This window comes from Oncorhynchus nerka, linkage group LG12, assembly GCF_034236695.1.
Source record: "Oncorhynchus nerka isolate Pitt River linkage group LG12, Oner_Uvic_2.0, whole genome shotgun sequence".
NCBI lineage: Eukaryota > Metazoa > Chordata > Actinopteri > Salmoniformes > Salmonidae > Oncorhynchus > Oncorhynchus nerka.
This window is the reverse complement of record NC_088407.1, coordinates 75,025,361-75,053,345: the sequence shown is the minus strand read 5'-3', so window position 1 is coordinate 75,053,345 and position 27,985 is coordinate 75,025,361. Positions and strand designations below refer to the sequence as shown.

General features: G+C 42.0%; 1 protein-coding gene across 2 annotated transcripts; it reads left to right on the top strand.

Annotated features, from left to right (window-relative positions):
• Position 1: 1 nt before the first annotated feature.
• On the top strand, positions 2-27,900 carry LOC115120407 (serine/threonine-protein kinase VRK1-like). Of its 2 annotated transcripts, none has more exons than XM_029649339.2 (13): positions 2-109; positions 963-1,122; positions 1,302-1,357; positions 1,684-1,753; positions 2,420-2,507; positions 4,017-4,125; positions 7,403-7,495; positions 8,745-8,877; positions 18,809-18,929; positions 19,003-19,061; positions 25,537-25,718; positions 27,247-27,343; positions 27,432-27,900. In XM_029649339.2, the coding sequence occupies exons 2-13, from the start codon at positions 963-965 to the stop codon at positions 27,599-27,601; spliced, it is 1,338 nt and encodes a 445-aa protein (XP_029505199.2). In that variant the 5' UTR covers positions 2-109; the 3' UTR covers positions 27,602-27,900. The 2 variants fall into 2 exon arrangements, with proteins under 2 accessions (XP_029505199.2, XP_029505198.2); XM_029649338.2 differs by having other exon boundaries at positions 27,244-27,343.
• Positions 27,901-27,985: the final 85 nt, after the last annotated feature.

Here is a 27,985-nt window from a genome sequence, read left to right as displayed (position 1 = left end):
AGGGTTAGGCAGTGTTGCAGTATGTGCGAATCTATTTCCGGTTGGCGTTAGTGCGGGAATTTTTGAGGCGCATCGAGGACAACTTGGAAATAACAACAAAGACAACGAGGTTTGCATTAGACAATAAAAACCTGTGAAATTCAATGTTTTTGTTTAGATGTATTGACATAACGTGTTTAAGAACAAGATTATCACGGACACGCGGTGTTTTGCTTATCGTCCAAGGCTTCATCAGAATGAAGGCCATTTCTAGCATGCCATCAGCTAACACGTTAATGTTATTTCGTAATGTTGTTAGCTAGCTAGTTAAGAGTATCTCGTTGGAGGAACTGTTTAGCTATCAGTCCGCTGGCTTTTACAATTGTCTGCAAATCATGGATGCACGCGTGTTACCTATTGGCATTAAGTTCGCTTAAATTAGCTAGCAACTAACAAGTAGTAGCCGTTAACTAGCTAGGTAACGTTAGCTAGCTAAATGTAGGAAATGCCTTAACGTTACTAGATTCGATGCAATTGACATTGTGCTGGACTAGCACAATGCAAAAACTATATGGGTTGCATCGAAGTTATGAAAATCTCTATCGCCCCAATTTGTTGTAAAAGTCTAACTCTGGCTAGATTGGTGATTGTAAACTCTGTAGCTAGTTAGTTGGCCGAGCCAGCGTGAACCTGACAATCGAAACAGCTACCCACGGTAGTGGTTACTAGATCGATTTGAAAACTCACGTGATCCTATCATGTGATATGGTTTTTACACGTCATATTCAAACTTCACTGAGACGTTAAGAAATAGCTTTTGCAGATATATGGTTGACGGTCAAATAATGGCATTGCTATGATATATGATCTAGGAGTATGCAGTATACCGTATTGGCTGGTAGTCACAAGACAGTTGTGTTAAATGAACTAAAATGTGGTAGCTGTATAGATTATATAGACGGTCATGTATACGGTCCCTTCAGATGCCCCCAAAAGCCCAGGCAGCAGGGAAGGGCAGAGGACCAGCTAAGAGGAAGCTTGCTGAGGAGTTCCCCCTTGGCGAAGTACTGACGGATACCAGCAAGAAGTCCTGGAAACTGGGAGCCCCTATCGGACAGGGCGGCTTTGGACTACTCTATCTGGGTAAGAGAAGCATGGCTACATGGGTGGTAAAACACATATTCTAGTCATTGATTGTTCATTCATTTATTATTGATCAGGAATATTACTGCATGTCTTGCACATGTATATCTAGCCCTTCACCTAATAGGCTAACTGAGGTATGCTATTTAATTTTTTTATATATATTTTTTTTATTACAGCCAATGATAATTCATCTAAAACAGTTGGAGCTGATGCTCCATATGTCATCAAAGTGGTAAGACAACTCTGGCTTGATAATACATGCCTTGTATATGATTGCACGATTGGCCTCTGTTCCATCTCATGCCTATACAAGAAAGACAAAGGAGACATTTAAAGTCCTTAGTATGCTTGTACAGTTAATGACAATATACTCAACATGTTCAGTTCAATCTGATAGCCCTGCATGACTCCAGGCCTACCTATGCTGCATGAATAGTGTTTCCAGAGAAAAACTGTTCTCCTTATAATGTCATCTAAACTGACCATAATGGAATGAATAAAGCTGTACTGTTTGGTCAACTGTCCTCCACTGTCCTCTTTTTCTTCTTCTTAATCTAGGAGCCCAGTGACAACGGACCACTGTTCTCAGAGCTCAAGTTCTACATGCGAGCTGCCAAGCCGGATCTAAGTATGCATACCAGACACCACTCCCTCCCTCATGAACACACACACACAGTCTCTCAACACTGGAACAAACAAATACGCATAAAGAAATGAGCAACTTTCTTAATTAAGGAAGTGTAGTTGTAGCTCTATTTAGTGAGGGCCTCTGTTTACAACACGGTGCCTTTGGTGGCTCCTGTGTTTGCCCCAAGGCCGCAACTTTGCATTTTATATCATAACAATCCAAATGTCAATCTCCCCTGACAATTAACTGTTATATTGCTAAGGAATGAACACTCATATTTTATTCATTGGAATATGGCGTTGTCTGTTGGTAAATATTTGTCCCAGTAGGAGATTACTTTACGGCCGGCACTGGCTTGCCCCACACGGAATTACGCTGCTCTTATTACTTTGAACACCACTACCACCAAGTGTTATTAAGTGTGTTTTGAATCATTTCAATAATTTGCCATGTTTTTACTTTTAAATGGCAGTCATCTCAGTTTAACCCTTTAAAAGTGAACTGCCTTTTAGCGTGTTGTATCGTGAATGGTGTTTAGGCAAGTATTTAAAAAAAAAAAAAAAAAAAAATCATATCTAGTCATGTTTAAATAGTTGTGCTACTCGTCATTCCATGAAGATTATTGTTTTATATTGATACAACTGTTGCCATTTTTTTGTATTTTAGTTCAGAGTTGGATGACTTCTCACAAGATGAAGTATTTGGGAGTTCCGAAGTACTGGGGGTCTGGACTACATGAGAAAGGAGGAAAAAGGTATTGGGTAGTTAAAAATCTCATAGCCTCTCATGTATTATTTCTTATCATGGCTTTGACATGGTCATAGTCATGAGGCGAAGCCGATTGGTGTAGACCACCACAGCCATTAGAAAAATGTCATAACACATGGCCTCTCATGTATTGTTGCTTTTATACAACGCTTACCAGCATTTAAAAAGCCAGATTAATTCCCAAATCATCAATTTTTGGAACTCTATCACCTTTTATCTCCACAAAAGACGTTGGTATCTGGTTGCTAAGCAACCATTTTTTGTTTGTCCAGACGAAACCAGGTAATCAAAAGTTGCTGGCTTATGACCAAATTATCAAACAAAACGCATACTGCAATTGGCAATGCTTGTTGTCTAGTATATCACGGGCAGGATCTAAGGCAGAAGATACACAGAAACTTTCATGCAATTTTAGTGGCAGGTTACAAGTGAAATAATCTGAAGCAATTTTGCTGTTACATGAAGCAACTAGAAACACAATTAAAATTGCATGCAACAGCCAATCAAATTGAAGCTGCTTTGTCATATTGTTTGAGAATTCTAAACTCACCCCATGTCATCTGCTGCTTTACATGTGGTTTTACAAATTATTTGTTTATCCAACCGTTTGGTTATTGTAACAACATGGATATAGACAAAATGCTGTCTGTAAAAGTTTTGCCAGCTAGCCAAATCTCATTACAAAGCTAGCTAGCAACGAAATAAACAAGCCAGAGACGACTTAACATAGCCAGCACAGCGAATGCTTCACTTTGAAAATTACATTTCTTGACTGCCAAACAATGTCTATAACAATCTCCCGTTCTGCTGTCTTTCTTCAGCCTTGATCACTGGTTACACAGCACTGACAGCTGTATTATTGACATGACAACTGGGTCAGAATGGATTATGTGACAAAGTATTAGTTTCGATTGTGCGACTAGTGTCAAGCTACAGCCAAAGATGAAAAGTTTCAACTGGATGCAACCAAGTTTCAGATGAGTTGCTTATTAGTTGCAGGGGAGGGGGGTGTTTCACGAAGCAATCAACAAACAACTCGGCTGCAAGCAACGACAGTTTTGTAAAAGTTGATTTGTCTAACTCCAGCCTGACAATGTGAATTCCAAACCTCCTGTTGTGTAATGCCTCTTTTAAATCTGGTTCTTCCAGTACCTTGACAGCAATCTGTTATGATATGTCAACCATATAAATACCTGTGGACCAGTTTGGTATATTTGACACACCCATAAAGTTAAGCGGTTGTGCATGTCAAGCCAACGCCTTACTCCTCCAGCTACAAGCAATTTTGATTGATTAACATAGACAGTATGTTATCAAGGTGTGTCAAATGGCACTCTATTCCCTTTATAGTGCACTACTGTTGACTGGATGCCACATGGCTCTGGTAAAAAGTAGTGCACTATATAGGGAATAGGGTGCCCTGGTCAAAAGTTGTGCACTCTATAGGGAATAGGGTGTCATTTGGTATGCACACTGAATCTCTGGTTCCTTCCAGGTACAGGTTCATGGTGATGGACCGGTTTGGGACGGACCTTCAGAAGAAGTTTGAGGAGACTGGAAGGAGGTTCCCACGGAAACTGGTCCTGCAGCTCGGGCTGAGACTCGTGAGTTTTGTCGTCATATAACTGCCAATAGTAGAGCCAAGAAAAACAACTAACTAAAGCGTTGATATATTTCATTCACTCTATGAAACATCTTGGCTGTTTATTTAATTTACTATATCTTTACATTTGTCATTTATCCAGAGTGGATTAGTTCAATCATCTGAAGATAGCTAGGTGGGACTAGTGCGGTTACGGTGACTGTATTACCGCCACACCAGCAGTTATGAGTCATGTCAGCAGTCAAATTCCACGTGACCGTTTAGTCACTGTAATTGGGCTTCTCCAAGCTCTTATGCTGCTGCTGGTCATTAGTAGCCTACCAAACTTGCTAACTGCCTGGTACTCAGCACTCTATTGTCCCTCTAATCACTCTGACATCGATGCGAATGTATAATGATCAATTCTAAATCAAACTAAATTAAACTCTTATGATTTAGTATATGTAAAGAAAAGATTAAATCAAGAATAGTGTGATGACAATATTAGCCTATCACTTTTTTTGCGCCTTTTTCAAATCATAGTCGCACACCTCATGTAGCCTAGCCCATAGGCCTATTTGTTTTGATTAGGTTTTTTGTATCACAACTAAAGTGGCCGAATAACTTCTTAAAATGAAGAACATTAATCTGCTTTACAACAGGCGTAGAGCCCAACTGGCAAACATTCGCAGTGTGTGACTTTCAGGTTTGGGGAAGATAATTTTTACCATAAAAATGCACCTTAATAATAACAGCATTACAAGCCTAATTGCATTTGTGGTCACTTTTGATAATGGTGTTTTCCGCTAATGGAATATTTGCACTACTGCCGTGTGCGCATCGCTGCGCTTATATTGTGAAGAAATAGACTAATAGTTTATCAACATTTTAAGCTAAACATTCTCACTTGCGTCAGGCTCATTGCTTAAACTGTTTTTTTTTATGCTAATGGTTGTATTAATTTGGGATCTATTGCATTCCACAACAGTCCCTGACTATGGAATATTTATTTCTCGTACAGAATAGAATTTGTCAACTTTTGTACTATGGGGATAGTATATTTACATAGGTTAGTGCTTTTGCTGTTCGTTAGGCCTACTCATCTTGTTGGCTGATGAAATTGTAAATGTGGACAGTTCTTCCAATATCTTCAATATGCGCCTCGGAATTGGATAAGGACGCATGGGGTTGCGTCCTTGACGTGTGTCTTCACTTGTAGCCTGTGAGAAAGAGGAGAGGTACGGGAGAAGGGAATAGGTGCGGGAGAAGGGAATACTAATTATTATGTTCAGCCTAAGGTCACAACAACCACTGGCCGCAAAAGGCATTGCTTTTTTAGTGGGCATTACGGTCACATAAAGGGGATGCAGCTGGGAAATTCGAGGCATTTTCAAGTGCTTGTCAAATTGGGAATGAGAGACTGATGAAGAATGTACAACCTGTGCCACAAAACAAGGCAGAGCTCAACTTTCATGCAACATTTTTCAAATCATCAATTATATTATTAATCAATTATATTAATTTGGTGACATTAAACATTTAAGCATTAAACATTTAAGGCAATTTAGCTAGCTAGCTTGCAGTTGCTAGCTAATTTGTCCTATTTAGCTAGCTTGCGGTTGCTAGCTAATTTGTCCTGGGATATAAATGTTTTTGTTATTTTACCTGAAATGCACAAGGTCCTCTACTCCGACAATTAAACCACACACAAAACGGTCAACCAAATAATTTCTAGTCATCTCCTTCTGTAAGGCTTTTTCTTCTTTGGACTTTATATGGCGATTAGCATCTAACTTTCTTAAAGGTGTATTATCACCACCGACCTCAGTTCATCTTTCATTCACCGACGTGGGTATAACCAATGAGATGGCACGTGGTATCTGCTTCTATAAACCAATGAGGAGATGGGAGAGGCAGGATTTGCACCACGTTCAGCGTCAGAAATAGAACTGACTTCTATTTTAGCACTTGGCAACGCAGACGCTCGTTGGCGCGTGTGAGCAGTGTAGGTGCAATGATTGAATAACATGTATGTGTACATTTATTTAGCAACAGAAGTGGTCTGGTCAGCATGTTAGACTGTATTAAAAATCCAAACATATAGCCCAACATTTGTATCACAACTAAAGTTACATAAATAACTAAATTAAGCATTAACAGGAGTACCTGTTTTTTTCTCATCTGCACAACACAGAATAGCCGGATGTGTGATCTCCCTGAAATCGTCAGCTATGTTCAATTTTATTCTTCATAATATAAAATAACGTCACAGAATTCTAAGCAAATCTCATCTGCTAAATGAACTAGTGTAGCCCACAGCCATATGGCATAGCCCTATCAGGGCCTAACATAAGGACAGCTCAGAGTATGCTATTCTGTTTTTCTGAAATGGACTACATTTTCTTCATATCCTGTTTCTTTAGACCTGTCTAAAATAAATAATGGATTTATTGTAATGGTGTAGGCTATATTACATGGATTTATTAGACTTTTTAAAAATGTAGATGGCTTGTAGGCTACTGATGTGGAAGCCTGGAGATGCTACATTTGTTTACATTAATTACCAGTCAATTAACGTGAGACCAGCAGTTATTTGCTTGGCAATCACCGGCTGACGACCATTCATGACCGATACAGCCCTCGGTGGGACAACCACAAAGCTCAGTCATAGTAAGTACATTTTTCCTTAATAAAGTAGCTATCTGCAAAGTCAGTGCTAGTAAGGGGGAAAAGTCAAGTGTTAGCTCACGAAAGGCAATATGCATCTCCAGACGGGATATGACAAGTGCCTGGATTAGGACCTGCGCCACTTCCGGTGTGAGGAAAGATCGTACTCTACAGATGTTGTAGAGCATGAACCTGCAGGAGCCTGTCACTGCTTTGATGTGTGCAGAGAATGACCGAGGGGCTGTCCAAGTTCACGCCAAGTTTATTTGAAATCTGGGAGGGGGACACTTTGGAGTTGTCATCCATGATGGGGAGGAAGAGAGCAGCTCCCCCTTGTTGAGCTTCAGGTGGTGGGCCGAGATCCAGGCTGAGATATCTGCCAGGCATGCAGATATCTTTCGTGTTCAAAATGTTGTTTGCCTATGTATTATGTCTTGGAGCGTGCAGGCCTTCCCCGGGAGGAAGAGAGCAGCTCCCCCTTGTTGAGCTTCAGGTGGTGGGCCGAGATCCAGGCTGAGATATCTGCCAGGCATGCAGATATCTTTCGTGTTCAAAATGTTGTTTGCCTATGTATTATTATCTCTGTAAATAATGTTTGATATTTGCCTCTTCTTCTCCCCTCACTTGTGTAGCTTGACATTCTGGAGTACATCCATGAGCATGAGTATGTCCACGCTGACATCAAAGCCTCCAACCTCCTCCTCAGCCACAACAACCCCAATCAGGTCAGTGGCTGTCTTTTCCAAAGATATTGGCCTTGAGCTGTTGTATTATCTAGGGTCCTGCCTGTCTGTCATTCACACTAGTCCAGCACTTACACACCCAATTCAGCTGATTCTTAAGCCAGAGCTTGGTAAGTTTATTTGAGTCTGTTGAGTTACAACCCCAGGAATGGATTGAGAAACACATATGCAGTGGAGCTTTTTGTCCTGATATGGCTAGCATCAATGCTATGCTAATCCTGTTCGATCTAACCATGTCATGTCTGTATAGCTTGCTAGCAATGTGCCTTGTGTGTAGCAGTGGAGGTTGCTGAGGGGAGAACGTCTCATAATAATGGCCAGAATGGTATCAAACACATGGCTTTCATATGTTTGATACAATTCCATTCACTCCATTATTATGAGCCATCCTCCCCTCAGCAGCCTCCACTGGTGTGTAGTGACTAGCAATGTTACCGTACATGTAGACTTCCAGTCAATGCTAATTAGCATTGGCTCGCAAAACTACCGCTAAGTTCCTTTATACTGCATGCAGAGACATGCCAGAATCTAGCAGTAACCCTCTAAAATGGAGAGGCCTATTTCTTAGTCTGGGTAGGATTTCAAATGGTTGTCTCTACCTCTTGAAGTGAAGTAATGCCTTTGACCTGATATGTAAATTGAACAAACATTGGATATATTTATTTATTTGATTATGCTGCTGCCACTGGTTCATTGGATTCAATTCGACATTAGAGACATAAAAGAGGGGAGGAGGGGTTCTTTATTCTTCTCTAAACATGGGAGAGATTAGATGGTGGCTAAGAGCTCTTTCAAGCAAACAAGGTGGGGGCAGGGGCAAATATGTAATTTAGAGATTAATAATGTTTCTGTGGTGTGTTATTAAAGTGCTATTTTTAAATTACAATTTAGAAAGCAACCCCTTGGGAGTCTCAGGGTTAGCTCTCTTTCTGCCTGCTCCCTGCCTGCAGTTATTGGAAACATTTGTTTGACTTTCTGGGAGCTGAGGATTTGAGCAGGGAGAGAGGGAGCTATAGTTTACTGTAACTATGCTTTGTGATGTACGCGTTATTGTTATAGTCCAGGCGATATGTGGAAAAACATGTTTTCGTAAAGGCATGAAACTTAGTACACATGTACAGTGTTATTAGTAGTAATTTAGTTACAAGCCACATCATGTTAAGTATACTCACTCATTTGGTTGGCTGTATGTGCATGCATGAATTTATCTGTTTTGTTTGCAAACCTCTAGGTTTACTTAGTAGATTATGGACTGGCCTATAGGTACGCTCCAGAAGGAGTGCTGAAGGAGTACAAGGAAGACCCTAAGAGGTGCCATGACGGGACCATCGAGTTCACCTCCATCGACGCACACAAAGGAGTCTGTAAGTACAGCACACCTCACTGAGCCAAGCCAGGGGTAGGTACGTTCAGTTGGGAGTAAATGGAATAAATCATTGTTTTTCAAAATAAAAAGGTAACCTGATTAGGGCGTTCACCCACGGTGCTCAGAATGACAGAAATCACATTGACATAATGGTAATGGTTCTTAACAGAGCATGGAAGTCGAGGATGCAATGATGCGTATCCTTACAATGATGCAACGATGTGTGTCCTTACAATGATGCAATGATGCGTATCCTTACAATGATGCAACGATGTATGTCCTTACAATGATGCAACGATGTGTGTCCTTACAATGATGCAATGATGCGTGTCCTTACAATGATGCAACGATGCGTGTCCTTACAATGATGCAACGATGCGTGTCCTTACAATGATGCAACGATGCGTGTCCTTACAATGATGCAACGATGTGTGTCCTTACAATGATGCAACGATGTGTGTCCTTACAATGATGCAACGATGTGTGTCCTTACAATGATGCAACGATGTGTGTCCTTACAATGATATGTGTGTCCTTACAATGATGCAACGATGTGTGTCCTTACAATGATGCAACGATGATGCAACGATGTGTGTCCTTGATGCAATGATGATGCAACGATGTGTGTCCTTACAATGATGCAACGATCCTTACAATGATGCAACGATGTGTGTCCTTACGATGTGTGTCCTTAAAATGATGCAACGATGATGCAACGATGTGTGTCCTTACAATGATGCAACGATGTGTGTCCTTACAATGATGCAACGATGTGTGTCCTTACAATGATGCAACGATGTGTGTCCTTACAATGATGCAACGATGTGTGTCCTTACAATGATGCAACGATGTGTGTCCTTACAATGATGCAAATGATGTGTGTCCTTACAATGATGTGTGTCCTTACAATGATGCAACGATGTGTGTCCTTACAATGATGCAACGATGTGTATCCTTACAATGATGTGTATCCTTACAATGATGCAATGATGTGTATCCTTACAATGATGTGTATCCTTACAATGATGTGTATCCTTACAATGATGTGTGTCCTTACAATGATGTGTGTCCTTACAATGATGCAACGATGCGTGTCCTTACAATGATGCAACGATGTATGTCCTTACAATGATGCAACGATGTATGTCCTTACAATGATGCAACGATGTGTGTCCTTACAATGATGCAATGATGCGTGTCCTTACAATGATGCAATGATGCGTGTCCTTACAATGATGCAACGATGCGTGTCCTTACAATGATGCAACGATGTGTATCCTTACAATGTGTCCTTACAATGATGCAAATGATGTGTGTCCTTACAATGATGTGTGTCCTTACAATGATGCAACGATGTGTATCCTTACAATGATGCAACGATGTGTATCCTTACAATGATGTGTATCCTTACAATGATGCAACGATGTGTGTCCTTACAATGATGCAACGATGTGTGTCCTTACAATGATACAACGATGTGTGTCCTTACAATGATGCAATGATGTGTATCCTTACAATGATGCAATGATGCGTGTCCTTACAATGATGCAATGATCCTTACAATGATGTGTATCCTTACAATGATGCAACGATGTGTGTCCTTACAATGATGCAACGATGTGTGTCCTTACAATGATGCAACGATGTGTGTCCTTACAATGATGCAATGATGTGTGTCCTTACAATGATGCAACGATGTGTATCCTTACAATGATGCAACGATGTGTATCCTTACAATGATGTGTATCCTTACAATGATGTGTATCCTTACAATGATGCAACGATGTGTATCCTTACAATGATGTGTATCCTTACAATGATGTGTGTCCTTACAATGATGTGTGTCCTTTAAGATTACGTGTATTTTTACCACACACTGAAGATGTTAGAATAACTGTCCACATTTACTTTTCCTCAACCAAGACGAGTAAGAACAGCAAAATCATAGCATAGACATAGCATAGCATAGTGATTTTCAAGTTTGGGGAAGAACATTTTCACCATAAAAATGCACCTTTATATTAAGGCATTCCATGCATCATGGCATTTGAAGACTTATGTAAGAGAGCCTACTATTTCTAATGTGATGAGTAGATTGGATAGTCATGATTTAGGCTAATAATATACCTCAATCACTGTTTGCAAAAATGACAGTTCAATGCATGGCTGAGCGTATAGTGTAGAGGCCTGGGCTATATTATATATGTTTCTTCTTTTGCACGGGGAAAACACGTCATACAATTCTACTACACTTTATATGATTATAGACATTAGTACAATCATTTTTTAATACGACAATTTACAGGGTAGCCTACTCTGCTGACGCTGACAAACAGATCAATAAAAACCATGTGGCTCCATATAATAGACCTACGAGAACGGGAGACATCTAAACTGGAGGAGGAAATTCTGATAAATAATGAATATGAGCAGTGCACACTCACCGGGGATATGGCCGGTGCTGTCCGCTGGAGCCAATAAGATTGGTGGTTGAGCTGTGGTTGAGCTGTGGTTCGCTCAGTTAAGTTGAGAATTTTTAAAGAACGATTAAAAATAGTATTTTTATTGTCTTCTCTTTACAGCATTAGCCATTTGCTTTCCAAACTTGTCCTGCGATTTTTATATATATATATATATATATATATATATATATGCCTGTACATCTAATTTTCACTAACAGTTCATTAACAATCATCTATTTGGTACCTGCTTCCCATATTGCGTGTGGTGCCTTTCCTTCTGACCGTAGGCAATGCCATTTAAAACACTCCACAACTTATTTTTTAAGACCAGGGGAAGCTAATGATCCTAGTGGCCAAATCATGCTTTAGTACACTATTCTGAATGTTATTTATTTATGCATAGACAGGAGTAGGATAATTAGGCTATATCATTTTGGCAATTTCATTCAATTTACTTAGGTGTCTTAGGTTCTCCTAGCTTTATGGACGCTCACCAAATGAGCCTATGTCTTATCTACTATCCCCCATAGTAGACAACTTTACCTATTCTATTAGTCAGCTTGTTGAGAGATAAATAGCCCAAACAGACTCTGGGACAGTTGTGGGATGATAAATCCCAAATTCAAACAACCAGTAAGCCTAGGCTACATAAAAAAAAATATATATATATACATTTGAAGTCAGAAGTTTACATACACTTAGATTGGAGTCATTAAAACTCGTTTTTCAACCACTCCACAAATGTCTTGTTAACAAACTATAGTTTTGGCAAGTCGGTTAGGACATCTACTTTGTGCATCACACAAGTAATTTTTCCAACAGTTGTTTACAGACAGATTATTTCACTTATAATTCACTGTAGATTTGTACCTTGTCAGCTCGGGGGTTTGAACTTGCAACCTTCCGGTTACTAGTCCAACGCTCTAACCACTAGGCTACCCTGTTGCCCCATGAGTGAAGGATGCTTTGTTGTGATATAGAAAGCCAATTCTAGATTTCATTTTGGATTGGAGATGCTTAATGTGAGTCTGGAAGGAGAGTTTACAGTCTAATCAGACACTAAGGTATTTGTAGTTTTCCACGTATTCTAAGTCAGAGTGGTCCAGAGTAGTGATGCGGGTGCGGGCAGTGATCAGTTGAAAAGCATGCATTTAGTTTTACTTGCGTTTAAGAGCAGTTGGAGGCCACGGAAGGAGAGTTGTCACAGTGTCCAAAGAGGGGCCAGAAGTATACAAAATGGTGTCATCTGCGTAGAGGTGGATCAGAGAATCACCAGCAGCAAGAACAACATCATTGATGTAAACAGAGAAGAGAGTCGGCCCGAGAATTGAAACCTGTGGAACCTCCATAGAGACGGCCAGAGGTCCGGACAACAGGGCCCTCCGATTTGACACACTGAACTCTATCAGATAACTAGTTGGTAAAGCAGGTGAGGCAATCATTTGAGAAACTAAGACTGTCGAGTCTGCCAATAAGAATGTGGTGATTGACAGAGTCAATCCTTGGCCAGGTCGATGAATATGGCTGCACCATAATGTCTCTTATCACCGGTTATGATGTCGTTTAGGACCTTGAGCGTGGCTGAGGTACACCCATGACCAGCTCTGAAACCGGATTGCATAGCGGAGAAGGTACGATGGGATTCGAAATGGTTGATGATCTGTTTGTAACTTGGCTTTCGAAGACCTTAGAAAGACAGCGTAGGATAGATATAGGTCTGTTGCAGTTTGGGTCTAGAGTGTCACCCCCTTTGAAGAGGGGGATGACCGCGGCAGCTTTCCAATCTTTGGGAATCTCAGACGATATGAAAGAGATATTGAACAGGCTAGTAATAGGGGTTGCAACAATTTCGGCAAATAATTTATTACATAATAATAATAATAATTACAGAATGCAAATTTCCTTTTGAAAAAGCTAGCCTTTGCTTTCCTAACTGCCTGTGTATATTTGTTCCTAACTTCACTGAAAGTTGCATATCACGGGGGCTATTCAATGCTAATGCAGAACTCCACAAATGTTTTTGTGCTGGTCAAGGGCAGACAGGTCTGGACTATCTATTCCTAGGTCTACATTTTTTTAAATTGGGCAAGCTTATTTAAGATGGTGAGGAAGGCACTTTTTAAAGAATAACCAAGCATCAATGTCATTCCAGGATACCCCGGCCAGGTCGATTAGAAAGGCCTGCTCTTAGAAGTGTTTTAGGGAGAGTTTGACAGTGATGAGGGGTGGTCGTTTGGTCGCAGACCCATTACGGATGCAGGCAATGAGGCAGTAATCGCTGAGATCTTGATTGAAAACAGCAGAGGTGTATTTGGAGGGCGAGTTAGTTAGGATGATATCTATGAGGGTGCCTATGTTTACGGACTTGGGGTTGTACCTGGTAGGTTCATAATTGATCATTTGTGTGAGATTGAGGGCATCAAGCTTAGATTGTAGGATGGCCGGGGTGTTAAGCATGTCCCAGTTTAGGTCACCTAGTAGCACTAGCTGAGAAGATTTATTGGGGGCAATCAATTCACATATGGTGTCGAGGGCACAGCTGGGGGCAGAGGTTGGTCTATAGCAAGCGGCAACAGTGAGAGACTTGTTTCTGGAAAGGTGAATTTTTAGAAGTAGAAGCTCAAATTGTTTGGGTACAGACTTGGATAGTGATAGAGAACTCTGCAGGCTATCTTTGCAGTAGATTGCAACACCACCCCCTTTGGCAGTTCTATCTTGGTGGAAAATGTTATAGTTAGGGTTGGAGATTCCAAGGTTTTTGGTGGTTTTCCTAAGCCAGGATCCGGGTTGGCAGAGTGTGTTAAAGCAGTGACTACAAACTTCGGGAGTAGGCTTCTAATGTTAACATGCATGAAACCAAGGCTTTTACGGTTACTGAAGTCAACAAATGAGAGCACCTGGGGAGTGGGAGTGGAGCTAGGCACTGCAGGACCTGGATTAACCTCTACATCACCAGAGGAGACGTAGGATAAGTGTACGGCTAAACGCTAAGCGAACTGGCCGTCTAGCACGTTCGGAACAGAGTAAAGGGAGCATGTTTCTGGGCACGATAGCATAGATTCAAGGCATAATGTACAGACACAGGTATGGTAGGAAGAGAGTACATTGGAGGTAAACCTAGGCATTGAGTAATGATGAGAGAGATATAGTCTCTAGAGACGTTTAAACCAGGCGATGTCATATCTAGGAGGTGGAACAACATGGTTGGTTAAGGCATTTTGAGCAGGGCTAGAGTCTCTACAGTGAAATAAAACATTAATCACTAACCAGGACAGTCACGGACGAGGCATATTGATATTAGAGAGAGGCGTGCGTAGCCAAGTGAACATATGGGTCCAGTGAGTGAGTGGTTGGGCTGGCTGGGGACACGGCGATTCAGACAGTTAGCAGGCCGGTGCTAACAAGCTAGCAGTTAGTAGGCCGGGGCAAGCAAGCTAGCAGTTAGCAGACCGGGGCAAGCAAGCTAGCAGTTAGCAGACCGGGGCAAGCAAGCTAGCAGTTAGCTGACCGGGGCAAGCAAGCTAGCAGTTAGCAGACCTGGGCAAGCAAGCTAGCAGTTAGCAGACCGGGGCAAGCAAGCTAGAAGTTAGCAGACCGGGGCACGCAAGCTAGCAGTTAGCAGACCGGGGCAAGCAAGCTAGCAGTTAGCAGACCGGGGCAAGCAAGCTAGCAGTTAGCAGACCGGGGCTAGCAAGTTAGCAGAAGGGCCTTTGGGGGGACATCGCGATGGAGGTAAGTCTGTTTTTGCGTCTTCGTGCGATGACGTCGATAGACCAGTCGTGGAGTAGTAGGGTTCCAAGTAGCTCTAGGTAGCTAGCAGGCCGCGGTTTAGCAGAATGGGCCTTCAGCAGACGTCTCGTCTGAGGGGCCTGTTGGAATCCTCGGGCAGATTAAGTCGGTAATCCAGTCGTAGAGGCAGTAGAAGGGGTCCGAATATTGTAGCACAGGAGTCCTAGCCGGGCTAGCTTCAGGCTAATTGGTGCTAGCTCCGGGATGGAAACGCTAGCCAGGAGTAGTCACCTGCGATTGCGGTGAACTAGATACGAAGATCCAGATGAAAATGTTCAGAGTTTGCGGTAGGAATCCGGAGATATGGAGTGAAAAAAAATAGTTCTGTTATGCTCTGGTTTGAGTCACCTTGTACGAACTGGCAAGAGCTTTCCGAGCTAAAGGTTAGCTGATGACTGCTAACTGTGGTTTGCCAACTGATAGCTGGTACGTAGTTAGCTGGCTAGCTTCAGTTGAGTGATTCCAGATCCGAAGTAAATAGAAATAGTTCAGGAAAAAAAACAGATCCACTTATCATTGGGTGAGGCGGGTTGCAGGAGAGTATTTAGAAGTCACCAAAAGCACTCACAAACTTCTACAGATGCACAATCGAGAGCATCCAGGCGGGCCGTATCACCGCCTGGTACGGCAACTGCTCCGCCCTCAACCGTAAGGCTCTCCAGAGGGTAGTGAGGTCTGCACAACGCATCACCGGGGGCAAACTACCTGCCCTCCAGGACACCTACACCACCCGATGTTACAGGAAGGCCATCAAGGACATCAACCACCCGAACCACTGCCTGTTCACCCCGCTATCATCCAGAAGGCGAGGTCAGTACAGGTGCATCAAAGCTGGGACCGAGAGACTGAAAAACAGCTTCTATCTCAAGGCCATCAGACTGTTAAACAGCCACCACTAACATTGAGTGGCTGCTGCCAACACACTGTCATTGACACTGACCCAACTCCAGCCACTTTAATAATGGGAATTGATGGGAAATGTTGTAAATATATCACTAGCCACTTTAAACAATGCTACCTTATATAATGTTACTTACCCTACATTATTCATCTTATATGCATACGTATATACTGTACTCTACATCATTGACTGCATCCTTATGTAATACATGTATCACTAGCCACTTTAACTATGCCACTTTGTCTACATTCTCATCTCATATGTATATACTGTACTCGATACCATCTACTGTATGCTGCTCTGTACCATCACTCATTCATATATCCTTATGTACATATTCTTTATCCCCTTACACTGTGTATAAGACAGTAGTTTTGGAATTGTTAGTTAGATTACTTGTTGGTTATCACTGCATTGTCGGAACTAGAAGCACAAGCATTTCGCTACATTCGCATTAACATCTGCTAACCATGTGTATGTGACAAATAAAATTTGATTTGAAGTTGAGGTTTAGGAAAAATATATTTAAAAAAAAAAAACATATATACAAGGGACACAACAGGACAAAGACGTCTGACTGCTACGCCATCTTGGATAATTTCAAGGCTTACCTTCAAACTCAGTGCCTCTTTGCTTGACATCATGGGAAAATAAAAAGAATTCATCCAAGATCTCAGAAAAAATATTGTAGACCACAAATCTGGTTCATCCTTGGGAGCAATTTACAAACTCCTGAAGGTTCCACGTTCATCTGTACAAACAATAGTACGCAAGTATAAACACCACGGGACCATGCAGCCGTCATACCGCTCAGGAAGGAGACGTGTTCTGTCTCCAAAAGATGAACGTACTCTGGTGCGAAAAGTGCAAATCAATCCCAGAACAACAGCAAAGGACCTTGTGAAGATCCTGGAGGAAACAGGTACAAGCAGGTATCTATATCCACAGTAAAACGAGTCCTATATCGACACAACCTGAATGCCGCTCAGCAAGAAAGAAGCCACTGCTCCAAAACCGCCATTTAAAAAAAGCCAGACTACGGTTTGCAACAGCACATGGGGACAAAGATTGTGCTTTTTGGAGAAATGTCCTCTGGTCTAATGAAACAAAAATAGAACTGTTTGGCCATAATGTCCATTGTTATGTTTGGAGGAAAAGGGGTAGGCTGGCTACCCGAAGAACACCCTCCCAACCGTGATGCATGGGGGTGGCAGCATAATGTTGTGGGAGTGCTTTGCTGCAGGAGGGTCTGGTTGACTTCACAAAATAGATGGCTTCATGAGGAAGGAATATTATGTGGAAATCCCTGACCTAGATCCTATAGAAAATCTTTGGGGAGAACTGAAAAAACGTGTGCGAGCAAGGAGGCCTTCAAACCTGACTCAGTTACACCAGTTCTGTCTGGAGGAATGGGCCAAAATTCACCCAACTTATTGTGGGAAGCTTGTGGAAGGCTACCTGAATAATTTGACCCAAGTTAAACAATTTAAAGGCAATACACTCAATTAGTATTTGATAGCATGTAAACTTCTGACCCACTGGGAATGTGATGAAAGAAATTAAAGCTGAAATAAATCATTCTCTCCACTATTATTCAGACATTTTACATTCTTAAAATAAAGTGGTGATCCTAACTGACTTAAGACAGGGAATTTTGACTAGGATTAAATGTCAGGAATTGTGAAAAACTGAGTTTAAATGTATTTGGCTAAGGTTTATGTAAACTTCCGACTTCAACTGTATATGTAAAAGCAATGAATCAATAGATAGCGTTTAGCTTAAAGTGTTGATAAACTATTTCTTAACATTAGGCTATTAGCACAGCAATGCGCACAAGGTAGTGGGCTACGCGCAAATGTTAATTTGGCTATCGGGCAATGAAAAAGTTGAAAACCAAAAGAATATGAGAGAAATATGCTACTGATTTCAATGGTGTATGGAGGTCTTTCTAAAATAGTTGCCTCCATGGATATGGTGTGATGTTGCCAAGGCTACTTTGAAGCAAGACAAACATGCCTCATAATATGTAGTAAAACATTCGGGTTTCAAACAATTAAGTATCTATGTGTTTTCAAAATGCATACTGCCTCCAGCTCTTTGGAAAATGGTGTGTGACGTGCTGATGAAGCCTGCCTTCCTTTGCCTATGCATTTGAATGGCAAATGGGAAGCATGCTTCAATTACCAGTTGAGAAATGCAATTCTAAAAGCTAATATTTGTATCTAGAATTGTTGTGCAAAGATTGGGTTTATAAAAGCTCTGTCTGACAGATTTCCCGCTCAAAGGCTCTCTGTCTGTATGCTGTGCGTGTGAGGATAAATACGATTCATAAAGAATATACACACACCAATGTAATTCCACAAAACTGTGCAAATTATCCCATATACTGATAAGCATGACCAGTCAAATGTATTTACATCAATGAATAGGCTAAAATGCATTATTTTCGCAATGGGATTTTTTGGGGTTTTTATTTTATTATCAGCTAACAGATATCCTGCCACCACTGTATCAGTAGGACCTCTAAAGGGATCTGTTGATCAGTTCAGTTGTGAAAATAATGGTATGAAAAAGGAAAATATAAGAACAGAACTCACCGTGGCAACGAACTGTTAAAAGCAGCGGGTAGCCATCTTACCGCCTCTGACCACAACATTTGCTGTCATTTGACATGTTTAACGATTCTACATTTTTAATGGCCACTGTTGGTCGACACCCAGCTGGTGAGCGCTGCTTTAAACCCTTCAGACTGACGTAGTGGTGTTGTATGTCTGCAGCTCCCTGTAGAAGGAGTGATCTGGAGATCCTGGGGTACTGTATGGTCCAGTGGCTCTGCAGTAAACTGCCCTGGGAAGACAAGCTGCAGGACCCCCTCTATGTCAGAGACGTAAAACTACAGTAAGATGTCACACACACACACACACACACAGGTTGGTAAGTTGAGATCCTAACTTGTTTTTGTCATTCACAGATGCAGGGATAACGTGTCAGAGTTCATGTCCAAGTGTTTCTCCTCACAAGACAAGCCAGGTGAGAGAGAAACAAATGCTACATTTCTTAGAACTAAGTTTTCTACTTTGTATGTTGAGCACACACATCTGTTGGTCTTCGTGTGGATGAGGATGTCAATATTGTAGTTTGACTTATCAAACTTTAACATGAGTAGCTGTTAGGCCAGTGGCGTTATAGTTACACCATTATCACTAGCTGCTGCTTCACGAACAGGGGCCCTGTTGATCTCCTCATATTGCGTGCTAATTCATTAGCCCCACCGCTAATTCTCTGACCGCAACAAAACTTCCCACTTTAACTTTCTTGTGAATTACAGTGTGATGAGTGCATTCGTGTGAAGCATAGGTTGGAGGCAATACCAAGGAGGGCAAGAGTGTTGGCTGAAGTTTGCCTTTTGGAGTGACATCACTTCAGATATGTTTTAGACATACAGTACAAGTCAAAAGTTTGGACACCTACTCCTTCCAGGCTTTTCCCTTTGTACTATTCTGCATTGTAGAATAATAGTGAAGGCATCAAAACTACGAAATAACACATGAAATCATGTAGTAACCAAATAAATGAAATAGTAGTATTTTTGAGATTCTTCAAAGTAGCCACCTTTTGCCTTGATGACAGCTTTGCACACTCTTTGCATTCTCTAAACCAGCTTCATGATGTAGTCACCTGGTGTGCATTTCAATGAATTGCCTTGTTAATTTGTGGAGTTTCTTCTTAATGCGTTTGAGCCAATCAGTTGTGTTGTGACATGGTAGGGATGGTACACAGAATATAGCCCTATTTGGTAAAAGACCAAGTCCATATTATGGCAAGAACAGCTCAAATGAGCAAAGAGAAACGACAGTCCATCATTACTTTAAGACATGAAGGTCAGTCAATCCGGAAAATGTCAAAAACCTTGAAAGTTGCCGTCACAAAAACCGCTCTGATGAAACTGGCTCTCGTGAGGACCGCCACAGGAAAGGAATGCCCAGAGTTACCTCTGCTGCATAGGATGATTTCATTAGAGTAAACTGCACCTCAGATTGCAACCCAAATAAATGTTTCATGGAGTTCAAGTAACCGACACATCTCAACATCAACTATTCAGATTGCGTGAATCAGGCCTTCATGGTCGAATTGCTGCAAAGAAACCACTACTAAAGGATACCAATAAGAAGAAGAGACTTACTTTGTCCAAGAAACACAATCAATGCACATTAGACCGGTGGAAATCTCTCCTTTGGTCTGAAGCTTTGGTCGGACCACCATGTCTTTGTGAGATGTACAGTTGTGGCCAAAAGTTTTGAGAATGACACAAATGTTAATTTTCACAAAGTCTGCTGCCTCAGTTTGTATGATGGCAATTTGCATATCTTCCAGAATGTTATGAAGAGTGATCAGATGAGTTGCAATTAATTGTTAAGTCCCTCTTTGCCGTGTAAATGAACTGAATCCCCCAAAAAACATTTCCACTGCATTTCAGCCCTGCCGCAAAAGGACCAGCTGCCATCATGTCAGTGATTCTCTCGTTAACACAGGTGTGATTGTTGACGAGGACAAGGCTGGAGATCACTCTGTCATGCTGATTGAGTTCGAATAACAGACTGGAAGCTTCAAAAGGAGGGTGGTGCTTGGAATCATTGCTCTTCCTCTGTCAATCATGGTTGCCTGCAAGGAAACACATTTGCCGTCATAATTGCTTTGCACAAAAAGGGCTTCACAGGCAAGGATATTGCTGCCAGTAAGATTGCACCTAAATCAACCACTTATCGGATCATTAAGAACTTCAAGGAGCGCTGTTAATTGTTGTGACGAAGGCTTCAGGGCGCCAAAGAAAGTCCAGCAAGCGCCAGGACCGTCTCCTAAAGTTGATTCAGCTGCGGGATCGGGGCACCACCAGTACAGAGCTTGCTCAGGAATGGCAGCAGGCAGGTGTGAGTGCATTTGCACGCACAGTGAGGCAAAGACTTTTGGAGGATGGCCTGGTGTCAAAAAGGGCAGCAAAGAAGCCACTTCTCTCCAGGAAAAACATCAGGGACAGACTGATATTCTGCAAAAGGTACAGGGATTGGACTGCTGATGGACTGGGGTAAAGTAATTTTCTCTGATGAATCCCCTTTCCGATTGTTTGGGGCATCCGGATAAAAGCTTGCCCAGAGAAGACAAGGTGAGCGCTACAATCAGTCCTGTGTCATGCCAACAGTAAAGCATGCTGAGACCATTCATGTGTGGGGTTGCTTCTCAGCCAAGGGAGTGGGCTCACTCACAATTTTGCCTAAGAACTCAGCCATGAATAAAGAATGGTACCAACACATGCTCCGAGAGCAACTTCTCTCAACCATCTAGGAACAGTTTGGTGACGAACAATGCCTTTTCCAGCATGATGGAGCACCTTGCCATAAGGCAAAAGTGATAACTAAGTGGCTCTGGGAACAAAACATCAATATTTTGGGTCCATAGCCAGGAAACTCCCCAGACCTTAATCCCATTGAGAACTTGTGTTCAATCCTCAAGAGGTGGGTGGACAAACATAAACCCACAAATTCTGACAAACTCCAAGCATTGATTATGCAAGAATGGGCTGCCATCAGTCAGGATGTGACCCCGAAGTTAATTTACAGCATGCCAGGTCGGATTGCAGAGGTCTTGAAAAAGAAGGGTCAACACTGCAATTATTGACTCTTTGCATCAACTTAATGTAATTGTCAGTAAAAACCTTTGACACTTGTGAAATTCTTGTAATTCTACTTCAGTATTCCACAATAACATCTGACAAAAATATATAAAGACACTGAATCAGCAACTTTGTGAAAATTAATATTTGCGTCATTCTCAACTTGGCAACGACTGTAGAGTAAGTGAAAGGATGATTTCCGCATGTGTGGTTCCCACCGTGAAGCTTGGAGGATGAGGTGTGATGGTGTGGGGTTGCTTTGCTGGTGACACTGTCTGTGATTTATTTAGAATTCAAGGCACACTTAACCAGCATGGCTACCACAGCGTTCTGCAGCGATAAGCCATCCTTCTGGTTTGCGCTGATGGATTCTGGGTTCTAACTCCTAAGTTTGGGATAGGGTTAATTATCAGGTATCCTATTGAAATATTGAGTGCTTAGGTTTAGAGGGTCTACACCAGAAGTTAATGGTCATCTGTAGGAGGAAGGTATATGGTGGGTGCTATTTAAGCTTGGAATGTGCTGTGTGCAGGGAAAACGATCACATGTGGCAGCACTAAGGGGAGAGAGCTGTGGATTAGCGATGAACGGGGTCCAGGTCAGGTCACTTTTTATTGCCCGCGTCACTTAATTTCCTGCCTTGCAACAGAGATGTAGTGTTTGGAGAGAAGGAGATTCCACCCCAAATTTGGGTACATATACCACCGCTATTGTAAACATGTTTTTGTCGGTTCAGCTGTTCGATCTTTTGGGAAGAATAAACTTTGTTTGAGCTTTCATAGTGTCCGTCGAGTTCTTACTCTGATAATTAGAATCTAACAGCGCTTAGAGGGACTGTCCTGTTGAACTTTTTTTTTTATAATGACGCAAAACACACCTCCAGGCTGTGTCAGGGCTATTTAACCAAGGAGAGTGATGGAGTGCTGCATGACCTGGCCTCCACAATCACCCGACCTCATCCCAATTGAGATGATGTGGGATGAGTTAGACTGCAGAGTGAAGGAAAAGCAGCCAACAAGTGCTGATCATATGTGGGAACTCCTTCAAGATTGTTGTAAAAACATTCCAGGTGAAGCCTGGTTGAGAGAATGCCAAGAGTGTTTAAAGCTGCCATCATTGCAAAGGGTGGCTACTTAGAGGAATCTAAAATGTAAAATATATTTGGATTTGTTTAACACTTTGTTTGGTTATTACATTATTCCATATATGTTATTTCATATTTTTGATGTCTTCACTATTATTCTACAATGTATAAAATAGTTAAAATAAAAATCCTTGAATGAGTAGGTGTGTCCAAACGTTTGACTGGTATATGAACTCTTAGTTTTTTGTCGTTGAAAGATTTGTGGGCGATTCATATGGTATTTAGGCCTGCAGATTTGACTTCACTCAACATAACATTAACTTTACAATATGGACTAGGAGGCGTTCAATCTGAAGGAGGAAAAAAATAGACTTTTAACAACGTTTAACAAGCCATTTAATTCAAGGCCTGAACCCAGGGCCTTCCTCTCCTATCCTCCCCATCTCGACCTACGCTCCTTCTCCTCTGTCTCCTCCTCTTCACTGATCCTTCTGTGGCAGCACCCGCTCTGGCCGCCATGTGACAGAAGGAGAGATTTCTCAGCGGGCTGTTGTGTTGTGTGCGGCTGTGCCACAACACATCTCACCAGCCCAGAGATGGAGGTGATGGGAGTCGAGCCGCCGTGGTTCTGTTGTGTCCATCATCACTAATTATGTTTGTTGTGACTAGGGTTGCACATTTTAGGGAATATTCAGAGGTGGAAACTTTCCCGTCGGAATTAATGGGAATATATGGGAATTAACGGAAATATATTAATACCATTTAAATGTAATGTTTTTTGCATTGGATATATTTACCATATCATATGGAGACAAAACATAAACCTTTTACCTCATCATAAGTAGACAGAATTGCAAATGATTCAATCCTTCTAATATAATAAAAAACAACTTTTTAATTAAATGAGTTGACTCTTCACATGATGATTTCACTGAACAACAAAAGGGAATATTGAATGATCCTCAATGATCCATCGCATCTCCCAAAAATGTTTTCAACGTAAAATGATAGTCTAGAAACTAAATCTTTGGTTGTCTTCCTCAGGCTTCCATGTCTTCTCCCTGGACCTCCTCAATGTCCACCTCTTGAATATCAGTCTCTGAGGTCTCATCTTCACTGTCACTTTCCAACCTTGTTCAGGATGGCTCGTTGTCAGGCTCCAAAAGCTTCAAATATGCCTGGATGGCCACCAATTTTTCAACCCTTGTGTTGGTCAGCCTGTTGCTTGCTTTGGTGTGTGTCTTCCCAAACAAGGACCAGTTGCGCTCTGAGGCAGCTGATGATTGTGGGATTTGGAGGATGATAGAGGCAACAAGAGAAAGAGCCTCAGATCCACCAAGTCCCTTCCACCAGGTGGCTGATGAGATTTGTTGGCACGACTGCCATATTGCATCTCCATCCCAAAGCCCTTGCATGGAAGTGTACTTCGCCAGACTGCCAATAACCTTGCCCTCGCTAAGGTGGTGAGACACGGTAGTGATGACACCATAGGCGTTGTTGATCTCTGCACCAGACAGGATGCTTTTGCCTGCATACTTGGGGTCCAACATGTACACTGTGGCGTGTATGGGCTTCAGGCAGAAGTCTTCATGCTTTTTGATTTATTTCAGAACTGCAGTTTCCTCTGCTTGGAGCAACCGTGGGCAGGGCAGTATGGATTTCTTCTCTTACATCAGTCTGAACATCAGACAGGATGGCATTGTCTCCCTCAATCCTTGCAATTGCTACTACTGCTATAGGTTTCAGGCTGCTTACCACTCTCCCAAAATACATCATCCAGTAGGATCCTCTTGATGGGGCTTGTCCATATTGGCAGGCTGTGATATGGCCATTTCTTGGAGAGACACCTTCCCCTCCAGGAGACTGTCAAACATGATGACAACACCACCCCAACAGATGATGCTGGGCAGCTTCAATGTGGTGCTCTTATTCTTCTCACTTTGCTTAGTGAGGTAGATTGCTGCTATAACTTGATGACCCTTCACATGCCTAACAATTTCCTTGGCTCACTTGTAGAGTGTATCCATTGTTTGTCCATGTTCTTGAGGAGCAGATTCAATGCATGAGCAGCCCAGCCAATGGGTGTGATGGTAGGGCTCCTCCACTTTAGACCAAGCAGTCTTCATGTTCGCAGCATTGTCTGTCACCAGTGCAAATACCTTCTGTGGTCCAAGGTCATTGATGACTACCTTCAGCTCACCTGCAATATAGCGACTGGTGTGTCTGTTGTTTCTTGTGTCTGTGAATAATGATTGAGGGGTGGATATCAGCTAGATAACAAACATTTTAATCCGTGTTGTAGTTTATGGTCAGTGAGGGTTGGGAATCTTCAAGTTGAATTGATTTAGTTTATCTTTTTTTTGTATTGGATGTTTGTGTTTTTATCACAATGTTGTTGGAGCAGATGGGGGAACAGGTTGAAATGCATAGGGATGCTCATTGCCTCATACCATCATCTACTATATTGAACAGGAGAAGCTCAACCACTCTTCAGCTAGCTAGCTACCTTTTTAATTGTGAATAGGGCTAAATTAAAAATTACGCTTACATTTTAAACCACTTTTTTTTTTAAATGATTTTTTTTTTTACTTAACTTTTTTTTAAACTTCTATTTAAGTGTTTTGACCACTGAGGAGAGTGTCAGGTAAAGTGTTCCCTTTTTTGGGTAAGCACTGCAGCTCATATACAACTTGCTGGGACTCATTTTAAAAGATAAATCCACTCTTTTATTTGATTTCTTTGTCATATTTTAGATGAACTTCAGAAGTTCATGGAGGAGGTGAAGACTCTAAGCTACACAGACAAACCGGCCTATCAGAAGCTACGGTCCATTCTGGAGGCGGGGCTTAAGTCAATCGGCACCAAAGATGACGACAAGCTGGAGTTCTCCTCCGTGGTCAGCAGCAACGGAGCTGGGCCATCGTCCTCTGCCAAGGTCAGTGCACAGACACACGTTGCACGCAAAGACAGACATACACACACATATACAAATGTGTTGCTGTGAGATCATAGTAGCCTTGGCGTTTAAAACCTGGCACGCTCCAGACCTTTTTGAAGCCCGGCCTTTCAAACGGAGCCCATTTCAACCACCCCTAATGTGTTTACCTGTTGAAAGCCATTTCATTTGAAATGTAAAAATGCCCAAGCACGATCCGAGACTAATTGGGCTGGGTTGTGTGAATGGCTGCCAAGAGCATTGATTTTCAAATACAATTAAGGTGTGATGCTTTTAAAAGATATGCCTTGACCGTGGCTTATTGATGTTTTTACCCCCAAAACACAGTCACACACACTGGTCAAAGCGTTGTCTATGGCACGCTGGCTAACACACAGGGTTTTCTCCAACAACAACAGCAAAAGCCTTTTTCCTTTCCTCTCTCAATTTCCTCCCCTCCTGTCCTCTCTTCTCCATCTTACCTATCTCCTTCCTCCTCTCCCCTTCCAGTTTCTCTTCTCGTTGTCCTCCCTTTTCTCCCCTCTTCCCTCTCTCCTCCTCCTTATCCTCTTTACTGTCCTCCTCACTCTCCTCTCCGACAGGTCTAAGTACCTGTGTTTATCCCTCAGTAATGTGTCACAAATTTGATGACACGGTAACCTTGGAGTTGGTGCTGCCTGGCAATCAGTGGGCCACTCTCACGGCAGAGGGAGGGGTCTCCCCTTCCTTCCCCCTCCTCACGCTACCCACAATACGTTTGCATAAGGACGGTGCCACCGGAGAGCTGGCTTGTGCCAGTTGAGGGTTACCTGCCCACTGCCGTTATTGTATGTAATTATCTAGCCAATCTGTTCAGCTCAGCAGGGTCTGCTGATAATCATAAGGTAGCAATTGGCAAAATGAAAGGCAAGACGAGAGAGGGAAGAAAGGAGGGAGGGGCGCGCGCGTTCATTATACAGTTTAAGAGAGAATGAGGAAAAGGAGGGATGGCAGAAGGAAGAAGAGATGGAAGAGTTGATCGCTGTCGGTAAGTGCATCTTTCTCATCAACGTGTTCTGGGCTGGTGTGATTTCATGGACACAATTATTTGCTAGTTTTAGTCTTGAATGTGTAGAACAGGGAGAAAAAGTTAAGTCATAGTTGATGAAAATTGTACCAAAGGGCTCACCTCAAATCTCAACTTTGACACTGAAGACAGTTCCAGATGTCTTAAACAATTACCCCAGAAACAAAATTAGCCCTGTCCATTGTTGTTATTTTATAGGTCAAGGAAGCAGAATTCATTGTGTACTTTGAGTGGATTATTCCTGTCGAAGGTTTTCTTCCTCTGTGAGAGTCATAATTGCATTTGCTCAGATGTCACACAGACGTTCACAAGGCTCCGGGCAGATATAAGCGTTCGGTCGTCGTGTGCCAAAGCAGAGTTCCTAATTTCATGTTTGATTTCTGCCCCCTCCAAGGTTGCTGCAGGCGGACTGTGAGATTTGACCACATTTCTCTCTTCTTCTTTTTTTTCTCCTCACAGAAGACTTCCAAAAGAAAGAAGGTGGTAGATTATAAAGAGGAGTCTGATGATGAGGTCGATGGCTCTCCCGCCAAGAAAAGAAAATCCCCAAAGAAGAAGGGTAAGAATCTTCTTTTCCTCCTCTCCTACGCTCCTGTCCTCTTCTCAGGTTAAACCACACAGAATACGTTTTGATCTTCTCCCGACAGGGGTGAAGGAAAGTAAAACTGCCAGCCCTAAAAAGAAAGCTGCCACGCCTAAAAATGCTGCTGCCAGACCTAAGAAGGCACTGGTGGAGATGGGTACTCAGACCACACCTGGCCTGAAGAGAGGCAGAGGTAGACCCAAGAAAATGGCAGAACCAGTAGATTCAGAATGACTTCTACTTCTGCCGTCTTATTCAAAGTTCCAGCCAGCCTTCCTCTCCGCTCACCTTCCTCTCACTGTCCGCTTTTAAGAGATACTCCGTTTTAACAGGTTGTAGAGTATGTCTGTTCTGCACTGTGCATATTTTTTTATGTTTCATTTTGTTAACACGCAAGGCCTTCTGTAAGTCCGATAATAAAATAATAATGTTGATGTGAGATTCAGTGGTATACTTTTTGTACACTAAGTCATTGAAAACCTGTGTATCATGCTTATGTACTTAAAAATAAAGCCAGTCTTCACATTTTCAAACAGTACATTTATTTTTTCCAACAGGGCTATACATTTGGGTGAGTTTTTTCTCTCTCTCGTCTGAGTAGCCTCATTTCACTGCCAA

Bases quoted from the DNA above. Each gene is read 5' to 3' on its own strand.
- LOC115120407 (XM_029649338.2), top strand. From the start codon at position 963: ATGCCCCCAAAAGCCCAGGCAGCAGGGAAGGGCAGAGGACCAGCTAAG. The intron at 2,508-4,016 runs GTATTGGGTAGT...GGTTCCTTCCAG, and splicing joins CATGAGAAAGGAGGAAAAAG to GTACAGGTTCATGGTGATGG. The intron at 18,930-19,002 runs GTAAGATGTCAC...TGTCATTCACAG, and splicing joins GTCAGAGACGTAAAACTACA to ATGCAGGGATAACGTGTCAG.